Source organism: Rhineura floridana, chromosome 12 (assembly GCF_030035675.1).
Source record: "Rhineura floridana isolate rRhiFlo1 chromosome 12, rRhiFlo1.hap2, whole genome shotgun sequence".
Lineage (NCBI taxonomy): Eukaryota > Metazoa > Chordata > Lepidosauria > Squamata > Rhineuridae > Rhineura > Rhineura floridana.
The window spans coordinates 15,381,484-15,407,765 of NC_084491.1; the positions used below are offsets into that span (position 1 = coordinate 15,381,484).

The 26,282-nt window shown below is 43.6% G+C and overlaps 1 protein-coding gene across 1 annotated transcript; it reads right to left on the reverse strand.

Moving 5' to 3' along the window:
* Positions 1-5,072: 5,072 nt before the first annotated feature.
* On the reverse strand, positions 5,073-21,549 carry NEFL (neurofilament light chain). Its single transcript, XM_061592433.1, has 4 exons — positions 20,293-21,549; positions 14,268-14,392; positions 12,186-12,490; positions 5,073-5,616 (listed from the first exon to the last, which is right to left on the reverse strand). Exons 1-4 carry the CDS (start codon positions 21,358-21,360, stop codon positions 5,438-5,440), a joined length of 1,677 nt encoding a protein of 558 aa, XP_061448417.1. The 5' UTR covers positions 21,361-21,549; the 3' UTR covers positions 5,073-5,437.
* Positions 21,550-26,282: the final 4,733 nt, after the last annotated feature.

Here is a 26,282-nt window from a genome sequence, read left to right on the forward strand (position 1 = left end):
TACCAGAAATGTCATCTCTGTGAGAATGTTGATTTGACACTTATGGCAAAATTAACAAATTCCATAAATTGGGGGCAGCAAGCGAAACAAAAATTGGATAATTTTAATGCAAATAGGATGCCATTTATTAATTTCTGTAAACTCAATTGTTTATATCTCAAGGTTCAGCTATGTTGTTCATTTTTTTAAAGTTAAGGGTTAAAGTCAAAAGGTTAATGGGTCCTATATAATTAGTTTATAGCTATGACCCTTAATGTTACTTTAATCTTAGGCTAGCAGATGATTTGGGCTGCAGTCCTAACCCCACTTCCCTGGAAGTAACCCTCACTGGATTACATGGGGCTTACTTCCACATAGACATTAGTTAGGATTGCATTAGTTTAGGATCTTCTAAAGCCCTAGAGGATGTTAATGTAATTCGTTTCCCTTGTACTTTACTGTTTATCTAAGCCAAGTAAATAATAGCAGTAACAAAGGAAAGGACCCAAAGAATTTTTGAACAGGATCTGGTGGGATAGTTTGTCTGTTGCAGCAAAAACAGCAAGCTGTTATGGGAAGAGCTATACCTCAGAGGCAGAGCATGTGCTTTGCCCGCAGAAGGTCCCAGGTTCAGTCCCTGCCATATCCAGGCAGGGTGGAGAGATTCCTGTCTGAAACCCTGGAGAGCTACTGCCAGTCAGTGTAGACAGTACTGAGATGGACCAAAGGTCTGACTCAGCAAATGGCAACTTTCTGAAATCCTAGTCCTGTGGTATCTTAAAGACAGGCAGATTTACGAAGGTTTTCATGCATCTCATAAATAGACTCATCACAAATTCTTATGCCAGAAGACTGATGTTTTTGAACAGGATGTTTACATTAGGGAATCAGAACGTTGATTATAACCATCTCATCTTTTTCTCTGTTTCCCTGATATTTATTTGTGCATTTCACCTTGACTTTCAGACTCACGTAAAGAAGAGCAATTTTGCAGACTTCCTGTCCAAACAGTCCATGCTCCCCTTGCCTATAACACTATCATTAGAAACTGATTATCATCACTTTTGTCCATATCAATCCACCCATTACTCAGAATGCATCAGAAATACTGAAGATGGAGAATTCTGCTCTGTGCCACTTCAGGCTGAAGATGAGGGGTCATATTTTAAAATGCTTCCCCCACCTCATGAAATAAACTACCATGTCAGAAGGAGAGCTACTGCGCTAATGTACTGCATGAAGGGAAGTGATTTTTAAATGTGTAACAGAATTCAGGTGGAAGACCAAAATGCACACAAAGTGGCACAGTCCAGAACTTTCTCGTCTCCATCCCTCACCATGTTTTGCCCTGCTGGGAGGAAGGGCGGGATATAAATCAAATAAATAAATAAAGTGGAAGTAGGCTTAGCTGCATTGCAACTCTGGCAATCTGTTACACAAAACATTGCATTTAAACTAATTCAGATAGCAGTCTGAACTGATGATACTTTGAAAGGAAGTTTCAAATTCAACTGGACCTTGCTCTGGGGTTTAAACTGTATGTTAGTTCAGACCTGAAATGTGTTTAAAACAATTTTTTAAAACAAATGTAAAAAGAATCCAAGTCTTGATACTCCATTAATTGAGTGCCTGAGCATATACAGAGTGCCTGCCTCTTAAATCCCTACCCTGAATACTTGCGCATTCATTATACCCAGTCCCCATGCAACTGGGAATAAGGGCAATGCTCCTTAACAACATTGGGTCCTCAGCACTTTGTTTCTACAAATTAATCACTGCTTATTTCCATATAAGTACCTAAATGGCCAGGATGCTTAGTGGGTTATTGTGTCATCAGTGGATTTCCCTTGGATAAATCCAATCACCTATCTCCCCAAGTTAACACAGGGGTTAACAACTGTGTCCCTAATTTCAAAAGACCTCTGCAAGCAAGTAACCAATGGAGGCCTCTCGCAAGAGTGACCGGTCCCTCCTTTGACCACCCATTGTGATGAAGAAAGAGAAAGAGAAAAAGCAGATGACACACAGAGTGTGAAAAGATGGCCCACCAACCATTCACATGCAGCTCCCAACAGATTGCACTTGCAGGGCTATGGCCCTCATCAGCAAACAAACAAAAAATACATACCCATCAGTTAAGAGATGTGTATCTGACTGCATCAGACTAGCCCACCAGCAACCCAAGACTGCAACTACCCAAGACTGCCATGGCAATAATTACATTTACCCTTTAGCTGGGTCAGATTAGTTCCTACCTCACCAGGCATGCAGACATATGCATATACAAAGGCCAGGCTAATATCATCTCTGGGGTTCCTTTGCTGAAAGCTAAAATGCATACAGGAGCAAATGCAAGGGAAGCCTAGATTGCACTGATGCAGCTTGGCAACGGAAATGTACGGAGAACCAGAAGAGACTGACAAAGAGACTGGGGATAAGGGTCTGTGAAATGTTTGGGTATTCACCACACCAAACCATTGGGCACTCTTGGCCTTATAGCCTGAGAGCCAAGTGCAGAGAGAGGTGCTGCAGAATGAACTTACAGTACAATCCTTTGTCTACTCAGAAGTAAGCTCCACTGAGATCGATACAACTTACTCCTAGGTAAGTGGGTATAGGATCACAGTCTTGAGCCTCCTACAACAGACAAGAGCAGACTTCAGGTTTTTCCCTCTAACAAGCCCTAGGTCCATCAACTATGGTGAGGTGAAAAATAGCGGCTGAGGATGGACTCATGTAGAAAATGATGGCTCGGGAGGGTGGAGCCAGTTCCATACTGTACTGTAGGGGTGCAGTATCCTTGGACCCTCCAGACGCTGCTGAACTACAATTCCTATCAGCCCTAGCCAGCATGGCCAATGGTCAAGGATAGATGGGAGTTGTAGTTCAGCAACATCTGGGTCTGTATTGGAATTGCTTTTTAAGATTTTTTTTAATTTTTTAAAAAAATGTTTTTAAAGTTGTTTTGTTTTAAGATGTTTTTAAAGATGTTTTGCTTTAATCTTTTTAAAGTCTGTTTTTAAGATGTTTTAGAGTGTTTGGTGGTTTTTTTTGCTGCCCTGGACTCCTGCTGGGAAGAAAGGCAGGATATAAATTTAATAATCTTAGTCTGCAATTTAATTTAATAAACAAACAACAACCACCACCTTTGGAGGGCCACTGGTGCAGCCCATGAGCCATACACTGGGATGAGTTGCATATACAAGTGTAAATCTACATCTGGGTTATTGCAGACCAGACGAATTTGGGAGTGGAGGAGCTTTTGACTGTTGCCATTTGTTTAGAATTTTGAAAGGTGTGGGGTTTTGAGCTGACCTATCACTGTGAGGTGGCTTGCTGTGTGGGTTTTTCTCTCCTGTAATAATCTCTCCAGTTCTCCACAGCCTCTCTGGCTCCTCACACTTCCTGATCTGAAAAAGGCCCATGTCAGGAGTAACCTCAGGATGCCTTCCCCTAGGCTTTGATTGAAGCAGGAGGGAGGCTGCAAAGTGCAGATCACTGGTGAGATGATTTGCAGAATGAATGAAAGGATGCTCACGAAAGCCCTCAGCCACCTTGAAAGCAAGTGCAACAGAAACCCCACATCCCACCCATGAGAATTCACCCACATATTTTCTTCCCTTGGACAATTTTCAAATGCATTTTTCTCATTAATTGATGGAGAATGATGGGAGGGAGAGGACACTGGAGAACATTTTAGCACAGCATAAGTGGTAGCCCTCTGGCTTAGCAACCCTGTCTAGAAGTTGCCTTTTCATTTAATGGTACTATGCACGTTATCTTGCCCTCGGTCCCTATCCTACAGAACCTTTCTAATAAAACCTACTATGCTTCATGCATCAGATGGAGTGGGCCCTTCTAGAGCATGAACCAGGCCAGATCTGGCAGCAGAAGTGGGATACCTGTGCAGAAAAACCAGCTCGCCAACCAAGAAGGACTGAGAAGCAATCAAGAGAGTGGCAAGATATCTGAAGGGTACCACAACCATGAAACTGAAGTTAGTAGCTATCCAGGATCCCAAACTAGTGCGATATGCAGATGCTTATTGGGCTGAAGATGCTACAGATCAAAAATCCACCAGTGGGAACATCTTCTGCTATGGAGATTCTATGATCAGCTGGGCAAGTAAGAAACAAGAGACTGTAGCACTCTCTTCCACAGAAGCAGAGTATGTGTCAGCTTCTGAAGCAAGCAGACAGCTGACATGGCTACTTGAACTGTATGCATCAGACTCATGGAGTCAGAAGGGGTGAGTTCACAAACCAAGCACATAGATGTGAAGCACCATTTCATTAGAGATGCTTAGAGAGGACTACTCAAGATGGAGTATTGTCCAACGGAAGACATGACTGCAGACACTCTGACAAAGGCATTGGGCAAAGTCAGATACTGCAAGCTGCGAGACAAGATGAACCTCATGGGCTGAACCAAACACTCGTTGAGAAGGGGTGTTGGAAGTGGGGCAAGAGCAACTCCTGTTTGAGTTCTTTTGATTGTATTCCAGAAGGAAGAGAGAGTTAGGGTCCTCCAGCTGGCTAGGCTTGCCTAGCTTTACCTGTACTCTTCTTTATCTAACTTCGTTCCATTGTAAACTGATATGTTCTGGGAAGCTGGCCTTCCCCTCCTTCCTTTGTCTTCTTCTTTGACTGTCTGAGGAGAGCAGAGACATCTGTCTTTGTTCTCTCTCCTGAACCATGAGGGCAATCTCCAAGTCTGGGCATTTCACCTCCAACTTAGTTAGAACTAGGTATTGCTTTTCTATCTACTATGTATTTCTGTAAATAAAGTAGCTTTTTCTTATTTTACTAAGTCTTAAGTCTCAGTGATTTAAATGCAGGGTAAAAGCCTCCTTAAGTAAACACACACACTGGCACACGCAGCTAAGACCACTGAGTTACTCTGCATATCCGTAACATCATCACTGGCAATGTGTTTCATTCAAAGCATTCGGTCAGGCACAGACCTATCTCGGAGCAAGCCTCACTAAATATTGTGAGACTTACTTCCAAACATTTACAGGATTGTGCTGCAAGAAATAAGATGGGAAATATTTAAGACACACCACCAGAAAATTGTGTTCACAGCTCTGTTCACTTTATTGAATAGCTTGATTGCACATACTTTTATTATTTTTCACCTATGGTTTCCAGAACAACTTTGAAAGTTACTTGGACATATATATTTTCCCCCTCCACCAGTGGTCCCCACTTTTTAATTTATATAGGGTATGAATCAGCCGAATTGCATATTGCTCTGGGACTCATTAAGTAGACACCATGCTTAGATTGGCAGCAGCCAGTGGGACACACGGCAAGCGTTACTTTGCATCAAAAGGAAAAAAAATACAGTAAGTGACAACTTCTTTAAACCTAAGAACATCAGGAGGATTTAAATATGTGGCACAGCAATTTCAGGTCAGTCATTTAAACTATCTGGGAAGCCTACATACAAGTCTACATCAATCCTTCTTCTTCTCTTTAGGGGCTTCCTCTTCACCAGTATCCTCTTGTTCATCTTCACCTCCCGTCTTCTCTTCTTCATCTGCTTCCTCAGCAGCTTCTTCTTCTCCTCCCTCTTCTTCCTCTCCCTCTCCTGCACCCTCCCCTTCTTCTTCCTCTTCCCCCTCTTCCTTGGCCCCTGGGAAAAAAAGAACAAAAAGGGTTGAATGAAGCACAGCAGCATGATGTAGGTCGCTGTTCTTCAATCTTTGCTCTCCAGATGTTGCTGGACTACAACTCCCATCAACCCTAGCCAGCTTACCCAATGGTCAAGGATGATGGGAGTTGTAGTCCAACAACATCTGGAGACCCAAGTTGAAGAGCAGTGATGTAGGCACAGATGGCAATGAAAGCCATTCCATAATCACTTGGAGAAGGCCTGGAATAAGCCTTGTTTGACAGCATTTAATGGTTATACATTTCTGAAAGGGACCAACCCTACCATTTGGCAAAGTGCTGCAGATGGCAGCTGCTACCCCACTCCCCCAGGCATTTCTCCCAAGTCTTTCCAACATGGATATTTCAGGTTGCACAAGGTACAAAACACGCTTATCAAATTTGCGGATGATACAAAGTTGGGGGGCATAGCTAACAGCGTGGAAGACAGAAACAAAATTCAAAGGGACCTTGATAGGCTGGAGCATTGGGCTGAAAACAACAGAATGCAATTCAACAGGGATAAATGCAAAGTTCTACACTTAGGAAAAAGAAACCAAATGCACAGTTATAAGGTGAGGGATATTTGGCTCAGCAGTACGACATGTGAGAAGGATCTTGGAATTGTCATTGATCACAAGCTGAATATGAGCCAACAGTGTGATGTGGCTGCAAAAAAGGCAAATGCTATATTAGGCTGCATTAACAGAAGTATAGTTTCCAAATCGTGTGAAGTACTAGTTCCTCTCTATTCAGCACTGGTTAGGCCTCATCTTGAATACTGCGTCCAGTTCTGGTCTCCGCACTTCAAGAAGGATGCAGACAAACTGGAACGGGTTCAGAGAAGGACAACAAGGATGATCAGGAGACTGGAAACCAAGCCCTATGAGGAGAGACTGAAAGAACTGGCCGTGTTTAGCCTGGAGAAGAGAAGACTGAGGAGAGATATGATAGCACTCTTCAAGTACATGAAAGGTTGTCACATAGAGGAGGGCCAGGATCTCTTCTCAATCGTCCCAGAGTGCAGGACATGGAACAATGGGCTCAAGTTGCAGGAAGCCAGATTTCGAATGGACATCAGGAAAAACTTCCTAACTGTTAAAGCTATACGACAATGGAACCAATTACCTAGAGAGGTAGTGGGCTCTCTGACACTGGAGGCATTCAAGAGGCAGCTGGACAGCCATCTGTCAGGAATGCTTTGATTTGGATTCCTGCATTGAGCAAGGGGTTGGACTTGATGGCCTTATAGGCCCCTTCCAACTCTACTATTCTATGCTTCTATGATTCTAAGTAATTCCTCCTGGGTAAAGAGGCAAAAAATGGAGAGATGAAACATGCATAAACCTATAGGATATACCATGCCTCAGAACATATATTCCGCTTGGCCGAAGAGCAGGCAGACATCACAGTAGATTATGATTATTATGCTTACTGATCTAGAAGAAAAAGGTTCCCTTAAAAACAAATTCTGTGCATGTTCAGGAGCACTATGCATCATCATCACACACACGCACACACACACTGTGTATTACTGTTCCACCACAGGCAGCAAAAAGTTTGGGGCTAGTCCTGTCTCTGAAGTCTTCAAACAAGCCCTACACTGCCATTCATGAACCTCTTAAAATGGATGTGAATCTATTTAATCCAGTTCAGGAGGGATTGGTCCACTGAAGTTCTAGCTACAGCTGCAGTCTGCAAACTAGTAAAGCCACAGTATTTGACCTTAAGGATGCACATTGGAATCATTACTCAGAGGTAAACCCCATCCAGTTGCTCCCTGTCAATCACACAAGGATTCCAGCTTTACTCTCTGATCTTGATTTCTTTATATGTAGTACTGGGACTTTGCCCCTGCACGTTTGCACACCAAAGCCGCCACCCCCAGGCACTTCCACTCTCCTTGCCAATCCCCTTCAAGTACCTCCAGGCATTGGTGTGTGTCAGCTGCCATGGGCCTGCTCATACTCCTTGCTCGCTTGCCTCACCTCTTCCTCCATGACTGTCACCCCCACCTCCACCCATTGTCTATTTCTTTCTTCCACTAAACATTCTCACACTTTACTCTGGTGTGCCTCTGTTTCTCTCCTCAGCTAACCCTTCCCATTTACCCCCCTCTTTACTTCTGTCTGTCTCCATTTCTCTCCTCCGCTAAACCTTCCCACCCCCTTTACTCCTGCTTGTATACATATGTATCAAGCTTCTTGGGCATGTACACATACCTGTCAGTTGCACACCTCGCACACTCACTCTGCCATCGCACCTGGCCTGGCTACCACCATGGAATTCTGCAGGTCATCACACTGTAGTTTGCAGCGCTACCTTGTCTGTGGCTAAGCAAACTGCAGAGTGATGTTTACATTTTTATTAGAGAGTAAGAAGAAATTGCAGTGGGATCCAGTTCTTTCCAATGTGTTTTGGATCAATCTGCTAATCTAATTTACATTAATAGGATTTTAAATACTTAGTACAGCGGCAGTAATAGTTGGGCAAATCATTAGGGAAGAACTAACATCAGTGGTACATGCTCTGGTAACCTCGCGATTGGATTACTGCAATGCGCTCTACGTAGGGCTACCTTTGAAGACAGTTCGGAAGCTGCAGCTCATGCAAAAAGCAGCGGCAAGACTGATAACGAAGACCAAGCGGTCCGAACACATAACACCTGTTCTGGCTCGCTTGCACTGGCTGCCAATATGCTTCCGGGCCAGATTCAAAGTGTTGGTTTTGACTTATAAAGCCTTACACGGTGCGGGACCACAATACCTGCTGGAACGCCTCTCCCGATACGAACCCGCTCGTACACTACGCTCCACATCGAAGGCCCTCCTCCGAGTTCCGACTCAGAGAGAGGCTCGGAGGGTGGTAACAAGAACTAGGGCCTTCTCGGTGGTGGCCCCTGAACTGTGGAATAGTCTCCCCGATGAGGTACGCTTGGCGTCGACTTTGCTATCTTTTCGGTGCCAAGTTAAAACCTTCCTCTTTTCTAAGGCATTTTAATCTAATTTTAATCTTAATTTAGTTTTAAATTTGTTATAACTGATTTTAGATTTTCATTTTTTTTCATATGTGTTCTTGTTTTATTATGATGGGTTTTATTGTATGTATTTGTATTTTTGCTGTACACCGCCCAGAGAGCTATGCTAGTCGGGCGGTATAAAAATCTAACAAATAAATAAATAAATAAATAAACTGTGAAACGATCCTGATTTGGGGTTTCAGGACAGGGATGGTTGCTTCCAAGTAAACAGGTCTGGAACAGACTGCTAATTTTCAGTAAGTTGAGACTTGACTATGGTTTGTTTGTTTTGCTATATGGTGTACGTGCTTTTTATCATTGTGAGTTGTATATGTATATATATTGCATTGGCTAGTTATTTTGTTACCTACCTTGAATGCCTTGTGCAGAAAGGTGGGATATAAGTCTGATAAAATGAATGAATGAAATAAGGGCAAGAGACTCTTGCCCTGATTCATGTACCTGGGCCCCGATTCATGTACCTGAGACCTGATGTTAAATGTGCTTTGGGTAAAGGTTTGCCATATCAAAAAATACTAAATAAAAATAAAACCACGACCAGACCTTTGGGCATGATATACATATATATCAGGACTGGCTCACCCACAGCCCTTGGGCCATATCTGGCCCCCTCAAAGGTTTTGTAGCCTCTAAGAACACCCCAAAATTTTGTCATTTTTAACAATATTTTTTTAAAAGTACTGACTGCTCCTGTAGGTTCTCCCACTGTGATACCAAAGCATTCTGTATCCCCCCCAAAAAATGCCCCCTAAAAGTTGTTCTTTTTAATGATTTCACTGGATTTAATTATTGATTTTAAAAGATTTAAAATAGTGTAGAATTTTCCAAAAGGGAAAACATTTTAGAAGGCAGCTGTGAGAATGGCAGTCGTTACCCTACCCATATTTATACTTTCGCCATACCCACTTTCAGATTTCGGCCCCTGGATGGTTCACCATGGGTTAATACAACCTTCAGCCTGAAAAAAGGTTATCCCTCCCTGAGATTGTATGCATGCATGCACATGTTGCTTTGGGCAAAATGAGTATTACTTTAACAAATCTGTTTCCTTGATTTGAAATACAACTATTTCAAACGACATGGAGTTGCCAGCCAGGTTTATTCAGCTGTTTCTTTGGCTGTTCTCTAAGCATTGAAACTCATCTAGCCTGTAACATAAAAACAAATATTCAGAAAAGAAAGCAAGAAAAAAATAATTACAAACAAAAAAGATGGAATTTGGTCTATGGAAGGATTTGTTTCATTTATGCTTAATTAATGCTGATGTCTATAGCATACTATTGCATTATTACAATTACTTCTATTAAACTAGTTATTTGCTATGGTTCTTATTACTGTTGCTGATAATGACAATCCAAATTTCTACGGGTGAAGAATTACTTGTTCAGGTTACTTTATGACCCCCTATGTCTCCACGTAAATTGTTTTCACAGGCATAAACATGAAGTTATATGCATTGGGTGATGATATGGTAAACATGGGTGTAGGTTCTTTTGGGCTAGGTAATTGATTTTGCCTTTTAAACTCTTTCCTAAAAACTATTTTTTAATTTTATTTTATTTTTCAGTTTTGGATTTGATGTGATTGTTTATAATTGTTTGTAGATTTTAAATTGTAATTGAATTAATTACTTATTGGTTATTGTAAATTGAGATTTTTAATGAGAAACGTGCATATTGTACAATGGCAATAAAATTTACAAAAAATAATTACAAACCAATATATCAAAGGTGGATCCTAGTGTGATCACAGTGACGTGTCTGGGGTTGCATCTTGGTTTTGGCTTTCTTTTCTTTTTTAAGAAGCACCTCTCTGGCTTTATTTAACCTTGGATTCATTGCCCCTGTGAGTAGCCCTGTTTAAATGGAATCACCCATGCACAGGAATCAATTGTGCTCTGCTCCATAATAAAAAATGCTTGGGGCACCATCTTGAACTAAAGGAAATCCAAATAATGAACTTCAGATTTTCAGGCTATCAAATTTAACAGAGCAATCCAACTCAGGGGAAGTTGATGTAAGTTATGCTGGAGCAAGTGAAGCCTGAGTACAGTTCTGCCGCATCCAATTGCCATCAGGAGCCTCTGGGTTGGCTAAATGCCAGTTCACCTGGGAGCTCTGCTCAGGAACCAGAAAGTAACAGCCTACTTTCCCAAATACCCCTACCAGGGAGCAAGCCCTCTCCATTGACTTCTATTGTATTTATTTTCTTAGACTGACCATTTTCCCAACATACCTTTGGCCTGAATTGGGACCTATAGGAGTGCTCTGAACATTATTATTATTATTATTATTATTATTATTATTATTATTATTATTATTATTATTATTATTATTATTATTATTATTATCATCATCATCATCATCTTTATTTATACCCCGCCCTTTTTCCAAGTGGAACTCAGGGCGGCTTACAACAAACATAAATACATATGATTAAAACATTCAAAACTCTACATTAAAATAAGATTAAACCATTAGCACGATTAAAACAATTAACATCCACTTAAAATAAATAAAAACACATTAAATATAGTGCAATTAAGCAATAAACAATGCAGCAACGTCTCAATGAACTGTCCTAACCACCTTTTATTCTAAAAGTCTGTTGGAATAAAAAAGTCTTTGCCTGCTGACAGAAGGACAATAAAGAGGAGGCCATCCTTGCCTCCTTAGAAAGGGAATTCCAAAGCCTAGGGGCAGCCACCGAAAAGGCCTCTCCCAAAGATCTCAGGGCCTGGGCAGGCTCATATAGGGAGATAAGGTCTAAGAGATAGCCTGGACCTAGGCCGTATAGGGCTTTATAGGTCACAACCAACACTTTGAATTGTGCCCGGAAACAAACTGGCAGCCTGTGGAGCTGTTGTAACAGGGGGGGTTATATGCTCCCTGTAGCCAGCCCCAGTAAGCATTCTGGCTGCAACTCGCTGTGCCAATTGAAGTTTCCAAACAGTCTTCAAAGGTAGCCCCACGTAGAGCGCGTTACAGTAATCTAAACAGGATGTAACTAAGGCATGTATCACCGTAGCCAGATCAGGCATCTCCAGGAACATCTCCAGGGACATAAGTTGGATGTGGCCTAAGTCCCCTCACCCTGGACTCTTTCCTGACACACACCCTTTTCAAGTCTTACACTGGTTCCACTTGTGCCAGTCTTGGATGGGCTGGGCTGGCTGCATCCCGGTTGAGCCAGGTTGAGGGATGTATGCCATCATAGTCCAACTGAGCCAGGACCTAGCTGGCTCAGCCACCTCATCCAACTCCCCTCAGTTTGGTGTAAATGTGAGTTGGATTGCGCCCTAAATTATTATTATTTTTTAAAAAACTTTACATTCCACTTTTCATATTGGCAAATGTAATAAAAATCTACTAGTCCTTGATCATAGGCATTTACACGTCAGCATAAGCATCAGAATTTGATGCCAAGTCATCCCTGAATTTAAAATGCAGCAGTTTCAAAATGTGTGAATTCATTAAATTTCAATTTTTTAAAAAAGAAATAGGCCATTGTACCTTCCTCCTCCTCTCCTTCTCCCTCTTCCGCTTCTTCTTTCTCCTCTTCCTCTCCTTCTGAAGGGGGAGATTCTTTTGCCTCTTCTACTTTGGATGCTTCAATCGTCTCCTCAACTTCAATCTGCTCTTCTTGCACATGGCTAGAGTAGTAGGAAGGGAAGGAGCGGGCCGACATCAGGTAGGAACTACTCTGTAAACCGCTGTAGGCTGACCTTCCAAAGGTTGTGGCACTTTGCGTATAGCCACTACTAATGCTTCCGACGCTGGTGAAACTAAGCCGGGTCTCTTCGCCTTCCAGAAGTTTTCTGGGGGAATAAAAGGTGAAGAAAGATGCTCATGAGCATCAGGCAATTGGTATATAGACTGAAACCAAGGTGGACATTTCTTGGAAAAGATTGCAAGTAGACAATTATAACATGCCACTGGGATTTCAAGGTATCACCTGGGATGGGTAGGGGGAAAGAAATTATGGATGGGGACAGTGTGAATGTTCAGTTCACATTTAAAGCTGAAAATATCGAATGTGCACTTTCCAAAACAATACAAGAACCAGAACACAGCCATCCTTTGACATTTGCACTTATCCAAACTTTGCGATGCAGTTCTCCAAGCAACATCTACAAAAATGCATATATTAAGGGAAAGTGTGCAGACAATGAAAGTATTGGTGAAAATAACATACAAAAGTGCATTGTATGAGGATAAATCGCAAAAAAATGTACATTAGTCAAAACACCGTACAAAAATGTATTAAGTGGGAGAAAGTCTCACTACAATGCCGAAAAGTTTTCATGAGGATTTAAAAAAAAAAAAAAAAAACCTGCAAATTGCTACAGAAATGTGGAGAACTGGATTTAAGACTAGAAAAATGAGAAATTGAAAGAACCGAATTTGACAGATTGTTTCTTCCATAAAAGAAACATACCACACACAAAAATCCATGCATGCATTTAAATGCACAAAGCAAAGCAGCGGGCCCAGGGAGCTTGCTTCTCCCCTCTCAAAGAACTCTGCCAATTTTCCTGGCACTGTGGAAGGGAGTGAAAGGACATTTGGCCTCTGCAACCAGCCAGAGGAATGACGACTGCTGGGTCAATCGCAGCACCTTTAACCAAGCAAGACCATCAGCAAGGCAAGAGATCAGCCTAGCCCCAGCTGGAAGGAAATGTCTGCTTCCAGCTTGCCACCTTGCTCTGACGTTGCCAAACTGATCTTCCTTCACTACTTTCCCCCTCCGCTTCCCTTTCCTCGTCCTTTTAATATGTAAACCAGAGGGCAAGGTCTGACTTTCTCTCTGACTGAAAAGCAGATTACAAATATAATTAAAACAAGTACATGTCATCTACAGAACTTCACCCCCACAACTTCATCCTTTTGTGCCTTCAGAACACTTTCTGGGCCATTCTGAGGGGAAGGAGGCTCCCATCCTCTCCCATTGGTGCTCTCAACACTGGTAACACCACCATCCATTGGGCAACTGTGCATGAGCACAGGGTCCTCATCTGCCCAAAGGAACTGCACATGCAGATGCACATAGCAGCATATGTATGCAGTATCCTTTGATGTGCATGATTCGACGTTCAAAAGTTCATTTTCACATCTGATGACCCTCACCAGATCATGATGAGCATGCCTTCAAAGTTTGATGAAGATTTAATGGCCATGATATCGGGCTGATTGAGGACCTTTAGGCTGCAGGAATACAAGAAGCATTGAATAGCAACAGAGTTAGCTCTCTGTTTAAGAGGCTTTATCAGTTTTTAATCTTTTCCAGTCTGTGAAAGACCAATGCAGCTCACAGCTATACTGCTGCTTACCAAATTCCAGCATAACTGTAATTCTAATTTTTTCAGAGAAATCAATTAGAAATTAGCTTTGGAACTAGCAGAAGCAGAAAGACTGGGAGATAAATCTTGCACTCCCATTGTCAACACATTATATGAGTAAAGAGAACAACTTATTTCAGCTAAAAGCACTTTAGGATCAGTCTTCAACACCAAAAATAAAATGAAAAATACATTTTTATTTTTTTAAAGGAGAGCTAAATAAATGTATGATTGCAGAACATTTTTCTGAGATTACCTGTATGCTGCAATTTCAATATCCAGAGCCATTTTCACATTGAGAAGATCCTGATACTCCTTCAGATACCTAGCCATTTCACTCTTTGTAGTTCTTAGTTCATTTTCTAATTTATTGACTGCATCCTGTTGGGAGTAAGGAAAAGGTTAAGAACATGAACTCATTCATCCAAGCAAAGCTCAGAAGCAATGCTACCATCATACTGGGTCTAGGGTTGCCAGGTTCATGGCCTGAGACTGATCCTGTATCTTTAGGAGAAGAGAAAGTCAGCCAAGTGCAGGTATTCTTGCAGCTCTGTAATGGGAAAAACCATAAGGTGGAATTCTCCCTTCCCCCTGCACAACTTTTAAAGATACAAAAGACTTCTTGGTTGCCAGGCCCAGCCTCCAAGAGGTCTTCTGTATCTTTAAAAGTTGTGCAGGGGGAAGGGAGAATTCCACCTTGTGGTTTTTCCCATTGCAGAGTTGCAAGAACACCTGCACTTGGCTGACTTTCTCTTCTCCTAAAGATACACGATCAGTCTCAGACCATGAACCTGGCAACCCTAACTGGGTCAGAGGTTAGATTCTGTCTTCACAAAGGAGCAGTTTCCATCACATTTAGTGTTCCAGTTACCCTGTGACTCTTGAGATTTCACAAAGTATTCACAGTCTGTGTCTGTGTTGGAATTGCTTTTTAATATGTTTTTTTAAAAAACCTTTTTTTAAAAACAATATGGTTTTTTTAACTCTTTTTTAAAAGGTGTCTTTAAAGCTTTTAAAAAATGTTTTTAAAGTTGTTTTGTTTTAATGTAGTTTAAGGTCTGTTTTTATGATAATTAAAGTGTTTTTAGTGCTTTTGTTTGCTGCCCTGGGCTCCTGCTGGGAAGAAGGGCGGGGTATAAATAAAATAATAAATAAATAAAATAAAAATTCTCAAACTTTCCCCCCTTATAAGCCACCACAGGGCTCCCAAAATACTGAAAAAATATTTTCAGGAGGGTTTCAATAATATTTTTTAAAACCAGTCTGTTCTATGTGTCCTACATAATCACAGTTTTCTCTGCTAAATTTATTGAATCACCTATGCTTAAGAAGGAGGCTAGAAAACCTGGTTCATAATTTAGTTAAACTGACTTAAGTTTTAAAGAACACCAGTTTATGCCCAATTCATATCAACAGAACTTATTTCTGCATAATGGGCACAACCTTTTTGGTTCCAAGGACACATTCTGAAATGTAAAAAACTGTTGTGGATTCTATAAAATACCCATTTCACAGAAGAACTGTTGATGCTCAACCACTTCTATATAGGTAAAAAGCCTACCCCCCAAAAAAAAACAAATAAAACACAGACCAAAAAGAAAAACACCTCTCCAAAAGACAAGCTTCTCCCAAACAAAAAAAGCAAAAGCAAAAACCAACATCTCTTTTAAAAATATCTTTAAAATGGGGAGGGACCTGGAGCATTGGTGGGCACCAAGGAAGTGTCTGAGGGTGCTGTGGTGCCCATGGTTGACACAATGGGGTCACCAGGGCTACACAGTGCTTCCGAGTAAGTGGATCTCAGTCCACAAAACTTTATGCCATAATATGCATGTTAGCCTATAAGGTGTCAAAAGACGGTTGCTTTTGCTGCAACGAACTGTGACTCTGGAATATGCCTAGCTGAACTCCGAAGAAACAATTGATCCTAAATCCAACTGCTTTTTTTAAACTAGATTGCAGATCAGATTGCCAAGAACACATTTCAGTTGCAATCCTCAAAGACTACATTTGAAGGGTTGCTTAATGCATAAGGAATGTCTTATATATATTTTTCCTGTTGCGATTATTTATCCTCCCTGCTCTTTTGCATTTTTCAGCATGATCTTGCTAATGAAAGTCATGAAGAATATATCTGTGTAATTAATGCAGTCTCCTGTTCCTGGATATAATAATCCTCTCAGTTCAGCCTTTCAGGATAAGAACAAACCAACCAAAGAAAAGAGAGCCAATGGGGTGTAGTGGTTAAGGTGTTGGACTACGACCAGGGTTCAAATCCCCACAAAGCCACGAAACTCACTGGGTGACCTTAGGCTAGTCACTGCCTCTCAGCCTCAGAGGAAGGCAATGGTAAACCACCTCTGAATACTGCTTACCATGAAAACCATATTCACAGGGTCACCATAAGTTGGAATCGACTTGAAGGCGGTCCATTTCCATTTTCACAACTAAAGAAACACTTGTTTTAATATACTCCTTGTGAAGAAATACATACACATAAAAGCACACACTCAGAGTTAAAATGGTATTTTCATGTAACTGAATACTAGTTCAAATATGCATTGTTAAATAAACTGTACTTATGTGATTTAAGCTATTGGCAGCAAAAGCATTTGGGTTTATGTCAGTTTTAATTCCACTGCTGCTAATGTGACGAAAGAGGCAGCAGAATTTACTTCTGAGTAAACCTGCTTAGGATTACACTACATGCCATGTATAGATCCAAGAACTGAACTTCAAGCAGTTCATAGTTTGGACTGCCTATTCAGTTGTAACATTCTGAACAGAATTAATTGGAGCATTTTTAATGTTTTGTGTTTGTAACAGAGTTTGCTCTGTGAAAAGGCATTGTTCTATTTTTGCTCTGTCTGTGGAGACAGAGAGGAAAGAATTGGAAATATATTATACAGTTGGCAGAGGGAACTTTCATGGCACAGTCACCCACACAACTGCTTTTAAATATTATTTTAACATTCTTCTTTAATTTTGTGAATTTTTCATTTAAAAAGCAAAATGTAACTTACTACTTAATGCAATTTTATTACTGTCAACTTATCATTTTTCGTGACACAGAACAGGATAGTAACAAAAATTAAAACAGAACAAAAGTTAAGACAGACTCATTACAATATTTTAAGTTCATTTACTCTTGTTCTTACATCACCCAGTACCAAATCTCTGTTCAATAAAACATGAGACAATCCCTGCAGGAATGAGAGTATTTAATATCATAACAAGAAATTACATTTTAAAAATCCCTACCAAGCTCAAGACTGTCCATACTGCCTAATATAAAAATGGATTGAGTGAGAAACTGGAATTCAGATTTAAGATTCTGCTTTTGAATTATCACAAGGGGCTAAAATAGATTATCTTTGAATCCCCTCCAGTCATATGATGTTACAAAGATGATTTAGTCCGGTTTAACTAGTAAAGACCCTTAAGAATAACTTGGCTTAAATCTAGATAATATTTATGTGCTTTGTGGTTACACAGCTGCTCCCTAAAAAAAAAAGGAATAGGTTACATAGCCAGCAATCTTAGATCACAACTAGCAAACATCCATTTCAGTGCCTGGTGTGCTGGACAGCTCCCAGGTTGAATTGGGTGGGGCAGGAGTGTGTGGGGATCTTGGTGCATCCTTCACTGGATATTGGTGCATTGCACCATTACCTGCTTGGAAGCTGCTGCCATGTGCTACACCCAAGGAGACTGGAAACAGATCTGTTTGCTTGCCCAGGATGAGGCACACAAACTGCATTCCCCAATTGTGTTTAGATGGAATGCATGAATTTTAACCAACTTAAACACTTTAATTGCAGCAGTATTAAATTGAGCTGCAGCCTGGAATTTCTCCATCTCCTAATGTGGCGGACTGACCTATAAGCAAGTTCTCAAGGGATGTTAAGTACAGGGAACATTCCATTTCAATGGGTCTCCTTGACCATCTCACCGTTATTTGCCTGTTGAGGCATATGTGAGCAAAAGTGCCTCTGAAATAATAATGGTAGTGCCTTCACAGATTTCTACTGGTGAACAGCGATATGCCAGAAAAGGTGACATTTCCTCTCTCCTTCAGTTCCTCCTGCAATAACCTCATCAAGAGTGTACATTTGGCTCCAGGGGTGCTGTGATGAGAGTGCATGACTAATGGCTATTGTTAGTCACTGCCACTTTAATCTCCTGAATTTGCACAGGGGATGACCCCCTAAAGACCTAAACAAACAGCCTAACTCACAATCTAATCAAGCAAGATTTAAATAGACATGCAACACATCTCTGTTTGTATTTACTATGAAGTAAGCCCAACCAAATTCAGTGTGGCTTATTCCCAAGTAAGTGTTCATGGGACTGCATTGACAGGTCTTACGGGTGTCATTGCGGCTGGTCAAAATTTCCTAAAAAAACACTTTCCTGGAAGCGACGAGTTGTATCCAATGCTAGTTCTACTCGTAACAGACCCATTGAAATCAATAGACATGGCTAACGTAGGTCCATTAATTTCAGTGGGTCTCCTCTGAGTAGACATTAGTTGGATATGACCCAAGGACCATTAAAACCATTGGGACATATTCCCAAGAGGACTTGTTAAGGCTTGGGATGAAAATAGGGTAAATCCCAAATATGTATGTTTTCTTGAGCTGTGGATCAGTGTGGTCTTCTGAACCACATCCTATAGGTTTCAGTAGGATTTACGACCAAATTACATACTGACAGGAGAGAGAGGAAAGTGGGTGTGCAAAGCAGATTATTGGCAACCTCATAGGACACTTGCAAGACCCTAATTCTTCTGTACAAACATTGGAAAGGTTCAAGAAGAATTAAATCCAACTGAACCCCACCTTCACATTGAGTCAATAGAGAAATGTCAGAATGAAACCTTGCTTGGAAATCATATCTTTTGGGAGGGGCAGGGTGGAGGTGGAGAAACAATATTAACTGTTTGTTAGTAAGCATACATCACACCCTAGTATTAAGTGCACTGGGCTATTTCTACACATTTTCCAAAGCTGAAGAGGCTCTTGGGCTGAGCCATTTCAAGTCTCTTGACTCAGGAGCCCCTATAGCACTCCACCTTCACCAGATCTAGAAGATCCCACTTGGAAGGGAGGGTCCTTGATGGCATGGATGCTTGCCTCAAAGTCAGTGCTTAAGAGGGCAGCGAAATCATTGCCTGCCACACATCTGCCCACTGATTCCTCCAGCAAACCCGTGACACACGAATAACAACTACCCCCCACCTGGGACCCCCACCTTGGGTCACAGCTCCGCAACTCAAGGGGCACAGGTGTTTTAAAGATGGGCATAACTGTACTGTACACTTTTATACCTTTGTTGCAGGAAAAGGTAGGCTCAAAAGAAGGACAGCTAAATTGGGGAAGTCCTCAATCAGATCTCCCCAAATCCTTTTTTTCCAGTTTGAAAGCAGCAGGACGGAAGTGGTAGAATTAGATGAGAACCTCAGGTGCTGGGGAAGGGGGAGCTAATCCTTTCCCTTGTGCCATTTCTCTAACTGAAATTCTCCCACCCACCTCTCACAAGCTATTATTCGTACTGGGAGGGAGGGGCACAAGCATGCACGAAGCATGGAGGCACTCTGATGCTGAGGGAACCTGGCAGGGGGAGAGATGATGCCTGCTGTGGGTTTCCCCGACTCTATTGCACAGGAAAGGACCCCTTCTCCCCTGGCAGGCCCAACCATTAGGCAGACTGAGGCAGCTGTTTTGGGGTATCACCAAAGGGAGGCAAACAGATGTTTATCTATCATGCAATCCAAGGGCTACTCAAAACATAATTCAATAGGACTTTTTCCCAAGTGAGCAAGTATAGGATTGTAGTTATAATTTATTAGTGGATTTTGACTGCCAGGGAGGGAGGGAGGTGTGTTTGTGTGATTTTGGCATGGGGGGGGGAGTCTTGAGAATTATGCAGGTAGACTTGGGGGTGCACCATTTGCTGCTATGCCTGGGGCAACAAAATGTCTTGGGCTGACTCTCCCCATCCACACACCTGGTTGTAAAGGAAAGGGTGCCCTCCCAAAAAAAGAGCAAGCATTCCAAGAGCCCGTTTTGACTGGTGTTTCAACTGTTGGACCAGGATCTAGAAGACCAGGGTTCAAATCCCCACCCACTCAGCCCAGCTGGTGACCTTGGGCTGGTGATCTCTCAGCTTCACCTACCTCACAGGGTTGTTGTGAGGATAAAATGGAAGGGGGAGAGCCTGTATGTCACCTTGAGGAAAGATGGGGAGATCACTGTCAGTACAGATGACTCAAGACCCACCTGGAGGGCAGCAATGTCGGCGTTCTGCTTTTCTTCTAGTTCCTGCAGCTGCTTCTCGAGGGCTTCATTCATGCCGCGGGTGGCTTCGATCTCCAGCGACTTGGCCTTGAGGAGGCGCCGGCTCTCGGAGACCTCGTCCTTGGCAGCGCGGACGGCGTCGGTGTTCTTGGCGGCGCTCTCGGTGAGGACGGTGAAGCGGCTGCGGAACCACTCCTCGGCATTCTGCATGTTGCGGGCCGCCAGCTTCTCGTACTGGGCGCGGATGTCGCGCAGGGCGGAGGAGAGGTCGGGCTTGGCCGAGACGTCCATCTCGACGGAGAGGTGAGCGTATTGGATCTGGGCCTGGAGCTCGGCCAGCTCTTCCTCGTGCACCTTCTTCAGGAAGGCCAGCTCGTCGAGGAGGCTGTCGATGCGCTTCTCCAGCTCGGCGCGGGCCAGCGCCGCGTCGTCGGCGCTTTTGCGCACCTCCAGGAGGCGGGTCTCGGCATCATACCGGCTGACGATCTCCTCCTCGTAGCGCGCATGCAGGGCCTTCAGTGTCTCCTCCAGGCTCTCCCGCTCGCCCTGCAGCGCCTGCTTCTCGTGGGTGGCCTCCTCGGTGGCCAGGCGCAGCTCGCGGATCTCTTGCTCGTAGAGCGCCCGGAACCTCGACGGCTCGGAGTGCTTCTGCCGCAGCACCAGCAGCTCGGCCTCCAGCACCTTGTTCTGCTGCTCCAGCTCGTGGACGCGCTCGATGAAGCAGGCGAAGCGGTCGTTCAGGTCCTGCAGCTGCGCCTTCTCCTGGCTCCGAATGGTCTTCAGGTCGTTGCTGATGGCCGCCACCTGGGTCAGGTCCAGGCTATCCGCCGAGGGCAGCAGCGAGGAGGCCGACGAGGAGGCGTAGCTCCGGCGCACCGACGAGGCGGGCGCCGAGAAGCTCGAGTAAGTGGAGCGAGCCATCCCATAGCCGCCACTGCCGCCGCCGCCGCCGCCGCTGCTGCTCCGGGAGCTGGACAGGTGCACCCGGGAGCTCTCCGCGTAGCGCCGCTTGTAGGAGGGGAAGTAGGTCTCGTAGCCGAAGGTGCTCATGATGGTGGCAGCGGCGGTGGAGGCCGCTGGGGCGCTACTAAAAGGGGCGAGGAGAGAGAAAAAGAGAAGCAGCCGCCGTCTAACAGAAAGGGAAAAGGCTGATCTGCGGCTTGCTGCTCGCGCCCGCTCCTATTTATACCGCCAGAGAGGCTCTGACGCAGCGGAGACGGCTCGGAGGACGACTGGGTGCCAAAGGCGGAGAGCGCGGCTCTCTGCGCAAAGAGAAGGCGGGCGGAGCCCTTGCTCTCTCCAGCCTTCAGCGTAGGATCTAACAGCCGGCTGAGTCCATCCCTTCTCTCTCAGCCCCGCCTTTTTAGCCACCCCCCTCACATCTTTAGTCATGCTCCATTTTTTAAATATCTAACATTATTATTATTATTAATTTTATTATTATTTATTTATTTATTACCTGCAACAACATGTTGCAGTGCAGAGTGCCCCTGTCCAAGGTTCTAGCCAGCCATCCCCTTTCCCCAGAATGTTCCATTTCCTCCCCTGTTGTTTCACCCAACAGCCAGCATTTATGTACTAGCTGAACATGCTCAGATTTCCTTGGGCTGTTTTTTGAGGGGGAGGAGGTCTACCTAAAGTTTTTTTTCAGTACTTCTGCAAAAGGTAGAGTTTCCCTAAGCCTGCTGATGTCCCTGTCTTCTGCACGGATGGTACTATTTTGGCAACATAAGGATCCATGCTCAAAGAATGATGATGATGATGTTCATTTACACTGCAGAGCGCACCAAGTCCAGGGTTCCAGCCACCATACCTTTTTCCAGCATACTCCATTCTATTCCATGTTGTTTCACAAAGCTGTCAGCATTCTGTGCTCACTGTTCATGCTCAGCCCTTGTTGGGCTATTTTTCTTTGGGGGGGTGAGGATTTTTGTACTTCTGCAAAACACAGCATTCCCCCAAGCCTAGTGATCTCTCTTCCCCCCCCCCCCGCTCCCATAACCACCCTGGTGCCATTTTGACTACACTCTCAGTTCACTATTTGTTGTTGTCCTTGATAACTTGATGAAAATGTCAAGTCAGTATGCACCAGTGAAAAGCTTAGATTCCATGGTAGGAATTATTGGGAAAGAGATTGAAAGTAGAGTGGTCAGTATAACAAGGCCTTTATATCAAACTTCATTTGGGTACTTTTCTGTTGTTCTTTGCAACAGCTACTTCATGGTTCATGTGCATGGTTCATGAACTGCTTAAATTCTGGGGAGTTTGGGGAAAGGACCAATAGCTTAATGGTAGAACATATGCTTTGCATGCAAAAGGCCCCTGGTCCGATGCCTGCCATCTCCAGTTAAAATAGTCCAGTAGCCAGTAGTGTAGATCCTCCATGGCGCAGAGGGGGTAAAGAAAGGCCGGGGAAGGAACTGGCAATCCCACCCCATATATATGGTCTGCCTAGTAAAACATCCCAAGATGTCAGCCTAAGAGTCAGAAACAACTCGCAGGTGTGGGAACACCTTTACCTTTAGCCAGTTGTGCAGTGGCAAATTCAGAAGTATGGGGTCTCTTCATGATAGCCATACTCTGCCCCCTCACAGCCACACCCCCTCCCTTGCTTGCTTGCTCTCCATCGTCATCTCCACACTCCTCAGTCCTTCCTACACACACCTTCTGCCACAACAAGAGATATCCTCAGAAGCCAATCAGTATGAAAGGGGTGTGTGTTAGCTACTGAGAAGAGTCTTCTCAGTGGCTGACTGACCTCCTTTCACTCTGGCTCAAATCAGCAGGAAAGGACAAGGAAGCATGTCAGAAGATTCTTCTCAGTGGCCAACTTACTCCCCTTTCATGCTCATTGGCTCATGGGATGCTGGAAACATAAGGATCCTGCTGGGACCCCACTCCCAAAAAAACAAGGGATCTAGCCCCCCCTGAGACCCTGGACCACTCTGTTGGAAGTGGGGCAAGAGCAACTCCTGTTTTGTTCTTTTGTTTATGCTCCAGAAGGGAGATAGAGCTAGGGCCCTCCAGATGGATAGGCTTGTTTACCTTTACCTGTGATGCTCTGACTGACTTGCTTCTGTCGCTAGACTGTGACACCTTTAGGGAAGTTTACCTGCCCCTCCTCCTTCCGCCCTTTCCACTTCTTTTTCTTCTCTGACTGTCTGGGAGAGAGGAGACATCCCTTTGTCTCTGCTCTCTCCAAGCCATGAGGCTAACCCCTACACCTGGGTGTTATGTCTCCAACTTAGTTAGTTAGTTAGAACTAGGTTTGCTTTTCTATCTACAATGTATTTCTATAAATAAAGTAGCTTTTCTTATTTTACTAAGTCTCAAGTCTCAGTGATGCTGATGCAGGGTAAAAGCCTGCTTTCTTAGGCAAACGCACGCACACGCTGGCACACTCGCATTTCAACATCTGCTGATACTCTGCTGCTGTGGTGTTGCTTTAAACGAAATTAAGCCCACAAATTACATACAGCACTCCACACCTGCCAGGTGATGGTAAACACCCCAGTGTACCTGGAGAGCCAGTCAGAATAGATCATGCTAGACTAGATGAACAAATAGCCTAGCATAAAGCAGCTTCCTGTGTTCCTAAATTAAACAGCTTTGCACAGAAATAAATGGAATGATGGTGACTGGGAAAGGGATGTCTGTTGCATTCCCCCCCCCCGCCGCCGCTATGCAGCTGTTAAACACAAAAGGGAGAAAAAGAATGGCAACCCTTCCTTCAACTAACTCTCTGAATACACTTTGTTCACCTCTTTCAACATGGATAATTCCATTGTATCCTCACAACAACCCTGTTGTCGCTTAAGTGGGCTTAAGGGCTGAGTAAGGATTTCAGTTCAAGTCTTCCCGACCCAGTCCAGCCCTTTGACTCCTACACCACCCTAGATCTCATCACTCTCCTTTCACAGCCTAACCAGCTGCATGTCCCCTTCGCCTCTTATTCCTTTATCCCTGTCTTTCCTCTGCCAAGGCATGTCCCTTTATGGTTCTTTCATCTGGTAAAATTGGCTCTGGTCCACTGATGATGTTGCCACAATAAAATCTTTTAGTCTTTTAATGTGTCCCAAACTCTCTTTTGTTTCTTTTGGGGGGTGGGGTAGAGACTCCTGCCATGGAGTTAGGAACACGGGAAACTGAGACCATTGGTCCATCTAGCTCAGTATTGTCTACACTGACTGGCAGCCACTGTCCAAGATTTCAGGCAGGGGACCCACTTAGCCCACTCTGGAGATTGCCATGGGTTAAATTTAGGACCGTCTGCATGCAAAGCAGATGCTCTCCCACTGACCGATGGCTCTTCCCCTTCATTCATACTTGGTAGATCATTTTGGGAGGGACAGGTTTGTTTTGCTTTTACATTCCCCACATTTGCAGTTTGTACACAAATCCTACATGGACGGGGATGGACAATTAATTTTTAAATGGCTTTCTCTGTCAGGAGTTGCTGGATCTGTGTGTGGCTGCCTCATGTGGTAAGCCGTTGAACTGCAGGTGTTAGCCTTCTTGGTGAAATACCTTCCTTGCCCTAGCCTGACTCCATCCATCCAGGCTGACCTTTAGATCTTTTTGGACCAGAAGTGTAGCGGCAAATCAGAAGTGCGGGGTCCCTAGTCATAGACCATTTCTCCACCCTCCCTTTTTGATGCTGGACTGAGAATTAGATCCTTGTTAATGCCTTCTCCCACAACAACAGACATCCCTAGGAGCCAATCAATACTAAAGGGGAGTGTGTTAGCTACTGAGAAGAGTTTTCTCAGTGGCTGACTAACCTCCTTTCATTCTGTTTGGCTCCAATCAACAGGAAAGGACAACAAAGAAGACTCTTCTCAGTGACTAACATACTTTCCTTTCATGCTGATTGGCTGGAGACATAGGGTCCCTGCTCCCCTAAATGTGAGAGACATAAGCCCCCCCCAAGACCCTGGACGACTGCACCCCTGTTCTGGACATAAAGTATAATAGGATTCCTGAGTTCTGAGGTGTTCCTGGATCGTTGGTAATTCTATCCAGACTTCTGGCTTACTCCTTGCTCCTGCCTCCTGGCTTGTTGTTTATTTACTATCTTTTTGTGTATTATTTGATTTATATCCCACCCTTCCTCCCAGCAGGAGCCCAGGGCGGCAAACAAAAGCACTAAAAACACTTTAAAACATCGTAAAAACTGATCTTAAAATACATTAAAATAAAACAACTTTAAAAACATTTTTTTTAAAAAAATTAAGACATCTTTTAAAAAAGGGTTAAAAAAACATATTGGGGTTTTTTTTTTTTTTAAACATATTAAACATATTAAAAAGCAATTCCAACACAGACGCAGACTGGGATAAGGTCTCAACTTAAAAGGCTTGTTGAAAGAGGAAAGTCTTCAAAAGTCGCTGAAAAGATAACAGAGATGGTGCCTGCCTAATATTTATTTATTTATTTATTGCATTTGTATACCGCCTCATAGCCAAAGCTATTTAAGGGGAGGGTTTAGTCTTGACTTACTTTTTAGTCCTGGCTGCTGGCTTGTCCCATGGTGTCTGGCTCAACTCAGACAGCCCATGGCCCAGTCCCAAAGCTATTGTACTTTCAGTCATCCGTTTACATAGGAAGCTGCCTTCTCCTGACTCAGACCATTGGCCCACCTTGCTCAACATTGCCCACACTAACCGGCAACACAACTCTCCGGGGGTTTCAGGCAAGGATCTTTCCCAGCCCTACCTGGAGATGCCAGGGACTGAATCTAGACCTTCTGCCTGCAAGGCCGATGCTCTGCCACTAAGCTACAGCCCTTCCTCACATGGTGAGGAACTTAGAAAGATGCCTTATACTGAATCAGACCCAGTAGTGCAGCGGCAAATTCAGAAGTGCAGGGTCCCTTCATGACAGGCAAAGCCACGCCCCCTTTTTTGGGTTGGGAATGAGATCTTTGTTAATGCCTTCTCCCACAACACCTCCCTAGGAGCCAAGAAGCATGA